Raw genomic sequence first — 6,771 nt, 5'->3', positions numbered from 1 at the left:
AAATATATTTCAACAGTTTTTAGATAACTCGTATAATTATATTATATTTGCATGAGTAAATATGCGGAAGAATCTCTCGTCTCAACACGCAATTAAATATGCCAGTCGAATGATTGCCTCCTCGTCCGTTATAAAGCGGAATATGTCGGAGGGGAGCAATCCAGTAGTCCGTGTGCGGTGTTCATCGTTAGGACTCTCGTTGATCCACCGATCGTCGGTGTCCTCTCGAGTCTTCTTTTCCGTGCAAATAGATTCTCAGTCGTGTTTGAGCACGTAGCAGTAACACAATAACTACTTAGTGAGTAACAATAAAGTTGATTAACTTCCATCCTAAAGAGAAGTCGAGATCCGTTTCGATACATTTCAATACATAAAATTTGTCTAGACTTTTTCAGTAATTGGTATAAATAAATAATAATGATTAATTTTTCTCGTAATTTCACAAGTGGCAACGAAAGAGACTGCCTTCATGTCTTTGTATTAGCGAGACATCTGAAGACATTGAAATTACATCGGGGTTTCAACTTCTTTTAATTTCAATTATATAGTGCTATTATGGATTATGTGCTGTGAGGAGTGTGCACTAAAATATCCGCTAAAGATCGTGGTATATTCACGAAAGTTACTGCGTATATGAAAAAGAAGCTAAGTTGGAATTATTACAAATAGCTCTTGATCGGTCTGTATGATAATCGCTACACTTGACTCGAACATATATATAAGTTCCACTATATTGCTATAATAATTACATTTTTAATGCAGCTATCATGATTATCGATTCGTGTTCGTCATATCAATTATTTCGACATCTATCCTATTAACATACGCTGTAGTAAAGATATAATTTCAACGAACATCTTTATTATCTTTAACATGATAGAGAGCAAGAGATATAAATTCAGACACTGTTCTAGGATATAATATGTAATATTTACAGTTGGCAGTCAGACCCATACAACATTTATTCATTCATTTGACTTCAGATCTTTGATCCTCTAATTGCAAATTTGTTGACGATTTGTTGAGTTTGCTTTGGATTCTTCTCAGTAACAATTTAAAATATCAAAAATATAAAATGTGAAATATCTTTTGCATATAGTAATGTCTATATGAATGTTTTAAATTTAAATATAATTTTTTGAGATCGTATAGTTTAAGTTTGAGTTATTAATTTGCTTTTCCATGGCACATTTCGAGAAGTTGAATGATTTATCAGTTTTATAGCCTTCGCATGTGCTACGCATACTTGATGACGTCCTTGTGACGTCATTTTTATTGAATTCAGAACGATTTTATCAATACCAGGTACACGATCAGGATATAATTCGTGATTAACTTTGACCATGAGACGGGGGAATCCTCGCAATGTTGTCACGCTAGGTTGCAAACGTATGTGTTATTATATATTATGATCATCTAGTATGATTAACTTGTATACACATCTATTCAATGTCATGATTACCCAAGCAGAACTCATGCATTTTCACGCCAATTATAGTGGTGGCGCATTGAAATCTCCACACGTACTACGTTACAGTTCACTAAATGTCTTCGTAATTTTGTCTATGTCCACCTTTATCTTTAACATCTTATTTTGGTTTACCTATTAATTCCTACACATATAAAATACAGGCGAAAGTTGCTTTCAATAGTTTAATAGTTATCATAGTTATGTTTAATGAGCAACATTACAATGATAGCACGAATATATGTGATAGAAACATGCAGTACTTAAACAAAATATTTCTCATAGAAAATTTAAATACTCTTTCAGTTTAACATAAAAACTGTGCAATTTAACTAAGCACGGAAAAAGCGCGCGAAAATAAAATGTTATAGAATAGTACCAAATTGATGTGTTGAAAATTTCTCATACATTTGCTTCTCGATAGCTTGCTATTACATTTATGCTTAACATATTTGACATTACGTTAAATTGTAAAGTAAGTCTCTTTCTGGCACAAGTGTTAAAAAGAACAAATTACTACACTTCTAAAGGTTACCCTTTCATTCCGTACGATAACTGTTTCAACTTTTTTTTTACTTTACAAGTTTTTTATTAAATTTAATTATAGAGCACATAAACCGTGGCTAGCTGCATACACATCTCGACATTCTCGACTACATTTTTACAGTTGCACTTCCACCATGTTAAGAGAGATATTAATTATTAGTATTTATCTATTTATTCAGCATTAATAGGAAGTAGTAGTAAGACATTAATTTTAGTAGATTGTAATAAACCTTAAGAGCACATTAAATCACAAAAACAATTATCAAAGACACAAATAAGGCTTACCTGAATGAATTATGAATCGCACGTTTTCGGTGTGTCGTTTTACACATCGATAGGACATATATCTATGTGGAGAACACATTTGTCATATTTCAAAACAAGATTTACGTATAAATAATTCAGCAATACTGCGTACAAAATATTCTTAGGTATTGCCATTGCAGATAAATGATTACAAAATCACACATGATAATAATGTGTTAAGCACTGCAAGGAAATACGAGGAAGTCTATTTAACTATCATATAAATTAAATGTAAATCCTGAATGATTCTTATGTCTACATAATATACTGGCGATGCCCGCGATTATACATCTTGTTGAAGGTGGTTTATATATATTTTCGTGTGGTAGGTCATATTATCTCCCACGCTCATGTTAGTTAATTTAAAATTTGCGGAAGTAAAATTACATCACAATAGTCTAAAAGTCATCTAAAAGTCAAGTCTGAAACTTATCTGAAAGGTAGATTTTTTGTAGCGTTGGGCTGAATTTAGTGTAATATTTCGTAAGAATCTCGGTGAGAATCTTATATTTGAATCTGATTTAGGATGGAAATAATTTATTCATAAGTATAAACAAATAAAATTGTATAACATTATACATTTGTATTTTTAGGATACCTAAACAATTCATAATGTGGACTGTCGTATTAGTATTCATCGGTTTGCTGTGTGCATTAATACCGTCGACGCATTCTCAAGGTATGGTTTTTATCATCTTTTCGAACTTACGGATTCCATTATCTACAATCTCATCAGAAGCTTCGTTTAGGTTTTTCTCGTAGAGGATGTCCAAATGTCAAAATGTCATCGGAAAAATGCGTTTAGGCTTTATAGATATATACACTTTTTATAAGTATATTTATCTCTTTGCAGTATTAATCCTTGTTTAAAAAATTTGTAACATTACAAAGTAGGCATGACGGTAAAACAATTAAGGTACATGAATAAATTAATTTTTCCATGTCGACACTTGCATAATACTGATATTATTATTTATACGTAATAATACCTGTATTGTTATAGAATATCTTTTCGATCATGCTAAATCAATTTATTACGTAATGAACTTTTTATATTATCTTCCCGTTACATAAACTACTGGGAAATTATAGTATTGACGTAAAACGGTCCGAAGGCCGTAAATACGGCCAAGGCCAGATCCTTCAAATCGAGAGAACGAGAGTTTCAAGTATGTAGTCTGGCCATTGGCTGGTGAAGGTCAGCTATTACGAAATTTTATGTCTTCTTCTTGGCGGTCTGATGCTTCTGAGAAAATATGTCACCATAAGTTAAGGAAATTAGAATTACAATCGATCTATATGCAATCGTAGTTAGCGTGATGTAAATTGATGCGCACTTTAAGGTAAACGCTGAAAATTTTAATAAGAAATTATTTGTATCATACATTAGAAAAAACAGAACAAGTCGCATTATTAGAAGCTACTTCTTTTTGTTTAAATTAGAAATTTTAATTAAAAACGGAAGATGAAAATAGTTTGTATATTAAATAGTCATTAATATAGAAAAATTAATAAGTAATTATAAAAATCGTCGCAACTCTCTTTTCTAATATCAAGATTAATTAAATATTCTAACCGCAGGTATTGTAGTATAATTGAATCACCAAAGAATGTGCGGATGTGGTCGCGATTTTAGAATCGCTGTTCACAGAACAATTATCATGAATAAAAAATTGTTACGATTTACTGGGAAGAACTGCTCCGTTTCATACGCTAATACATTTAATTGCCTCAAAATACGTTTGATATAAAAAGATCGTGATGCAATATGCAATTTTGAAGAGTTTGTTATATAAACTCCATAATAAATATTTTGCAAATCGAATAAATTTTCTAAGACATAAAAGATCGAAAATCAACAACAAATGATAATATATTAATAAAAATGTCTGCTAATATATTTACACAAATACCTAGTTAAAAATCAATATCTTTATATATATAGAAAATCCGAGAGAAAATCTTATAAACGACATTACATCTTTGCTATGTATAAGAAGTATAAATTATAATCTTTTCGTTCTCTCTCTTTTCTGTTGCATAAATATCTGACAAACTTTGTCAGCAAACATATCTATTTAGCATTGACTGCCACGCGCTTGTCTTGTAAACGCATTCCATTGTACACGAGGTAAATCAGTGCCGGATGCTTTAAACTCGTCACCGATAAGTCATTGAATTTTAAGATGTGTTTGTGGCAAATATTACCTTTTCGTAAAACGTCATATTGCAGGTAGCATTTTAATAATTGGAAATCGTAGTGCGCGAGTGTTTAACGCGTAATATATTGCGCAGTATGATTAATTTATTATAAATAATTGCATGCGTTATTTCATTACGATCGCGATGCGGCCGTATAATAATTTTTATCGACACAAATTTCACAGTATAATTACCATATTGAGATCTTTAGAAAAGATAAATTCGCTTTTCAGAAATGTGCAGAAGGCAAATAATTATCGAAATATTTAACAGAAACGATTAGAACAAATTTTTTTTTGTACATTATTCTATGTTTTGTAGAAGTTTAATTCTATCTCGAATACTTGCTAACTCCGCCTCTAAATACATTAAAAAATTGGTCATTCTATAATAATAATAATACTTATTAGTAATTAAATAAAGCGCTTACTGGAGCTTATTATTCTAAATATAATAATTCAAATAATTCTGATATAATAACTGCACAAGTTTGCCGAAAACGCGTGTATTATTGGTGGAAAACAGGTATTTATGAGCTTTGATAATGCAGAAACAAATAATGAAAGTGCATGCAGGAATCATTAAATTTATATTCTTTAAATTAATGCAATATCCGATCAAATTTCAATTTTCTGCAGAAAATTGATCCAGTTTCAATCGATCTCTAATCAAACTATGACTATTGAATCATCGACCTCTTAAAAGATAAGATTTCACCTGAAATACTTGACTAATAAGACCTAAGAGTACCGAGACAATAAAAAATCAAACGTTTAATTTTATTTGACGATAAACGCGACTGACTGATAATGAACATAATTACCGTCGATGCTCCTAGAAATGTTTGTATTTTAAATATTTTTAAACAACCGGCTTTTATCGACGATATAAGAAATCGTTTTTGAAAGGCATTATAAATTCTTAAGCTCACGTTATGATTTTTTCATTACAAGCAAAAATTCTTGAAGCTACACCAACGTGTACCTCAAAAAGGGAAAGAGAACAAAAATGATTTTGACGTATCTCAAAGATGTGCTTGCGTTATCATTTGTGTATCTTTTAAATTTGAATTTTGGTACATAGGTAGATGCCAAAATCCGCAGGGACAACCCGGCACGTGCATCAGTATCAGATCGTGTACGTTGTTACTCAATCTCCTGAAATCAAACCCGTACGACCCGCAAGTAGGCAATTTTCTCCGTTCTTCCGTTTGCGGCTACGGTCCAGGTAACGATCCTTGGGTTTGCTGTCCGTCCGGCATTGACGGCGGGAATACAGGCGGCACGGACAACGACTTGGAAGGTGATCGAGACCGTAAAGAAGTTACGAACACCGCATATGGTCCTTTGTATCCACCTAACTGCGGATACAGTAATGTAACGATACGCAGAATCGTTGGTGGCGAGCCAGCCTCGTTAGGTACAAATAATTTTTGAAGAAATGTCATCAGTGTCTCAATTACACTCATTTCTCGATCTTGTCAAATAACAGTCTCAAAATTCTAATAAACTTTTCGAGACAAATTTATTTCAATTTATTGCAGGAATGGAAAGTCTGTTTTCTTGTTTTTACAACATTCAAATACATTTTGTATATAGGAGTTTTTTTTCCTCCGTTGAAGCGCCTTTTTACATTATGAATGATTGGAAGTAAAAGCCTTCTTCAGTAAACCAATATCGAGAAATGTAAATGATTTACTCCACATATTTCGTTTTAATTAGATTTTGATAGATAATAAAAAATCTTAAAGTTCAATATTATAATAATTAAAATATCAGTAATCTATTTATTTATTTATTGGAAAATTATTAAGGTGGCTTAGATCATTATTGTTCCAGCACTTGATTATCGCTGCAGTTGTCGATATAGTAATAGTCGATTAATCCTGCAGGTTCTTGGCCTTGGATCACCGTTCTCGGATACGTAAACTCGAGAAATCCAAATGTTCCGAAATGGCTTTGCGGCGGCGCTTTGATTTCTAGTCGACACGTGCTTACCGCCGCACATTGCGTTCACGGACGATCGGATTTGTACAAAGTCCGCGTCGGCGACTTGGATCTCAACAGTGATAACGATGGGGCGTACCCCTTTGAGGACTTTATCGAAAGGAAGACAGTGCATCCCGGGTACAATCCCAGGACCTATACAAACGATGTGGCGGTTCTGAAAACGACCCAAGAAGTACCCTTTACGGGTAAGCTTCTTTATATTATATAGATATATACAATTGCCCTTTAAAGGAATAAAAG

At 32.4% G+C, this 6,771-nt stretch overlaps 1 protein-coding gene across 1 annotated transcript; it reads left to right on the top strand.

The window, feature by feature from the left end:
• The first annotated feature begins 151 nt into the window (after nucleotides 1–151).
• On the top strand, nucleotides 152–6,739 carry LOC112455052 (venom serine protease Bi-VSP-like). Its single transcript, XM_025016742.1, has 4 exons — nucleotides 152–298; nucleotides 2,914–2,999; nucleotides 5,606–5,941; nucleotides 6,414–6,739. Exons 2-4 carry the CDS (start codon nucleotides 2,933–2,935, stop codon nucleotides 6,737–6,739), a joined length of 729 nt encoding a protein of 242 aa, XP_024872510.1. The 5' UTR covers nucleotides 152–298; nucleotides 2,914–2,932.
• Nucleotides 6,740–6,771: the final 32 nt, after the last annotated feature.

This window comes from Temnothorax curvispinosus, unplaced genomic scaffold (assembly GCF_003070985.1).
Source record: "Temnothorax curvispinosus isolate PA1 unplaced genomic scaffold, ASM307098v1 QBEX01005721.1, whole genome shotgun sequence".
Taxonomy (NCBI): domain Eukaryota; kingdom Metazoa; phylum Arthropoda; class Insecta; order Hymenoptera; family Formicidae; genus Temnothorax; species Temnothorax curvispinosus.
This window is presented reverse-complemented; position numbering and strand designations above follow the sequence as displayed.

Bases quoted from the DNA above. Each gene is read 5' to 3' on its own strand.
- LOC112455052 (XM_025016742.1), top strand. From the start codon at position 2,933: ATGTGGACTGTCGTATTAGTATTCATCGGTTTGCTGTGTGCATTAATA. The intron at 3,000-5,605 runs GTATGGTTTTTA...TTTGGTACATAG, and splicing joins ACCGTCGACGCATTCTCAAG to GTAGATGCCAAAATCCGCAG. The intron at 5,942-6,413 runs GTACAAATAATT...TTAATCCTGCAG, and splicing joins TGGCGAGCCAGCCTCGTTAG to GTTCTTGGCCTTGGATCACC.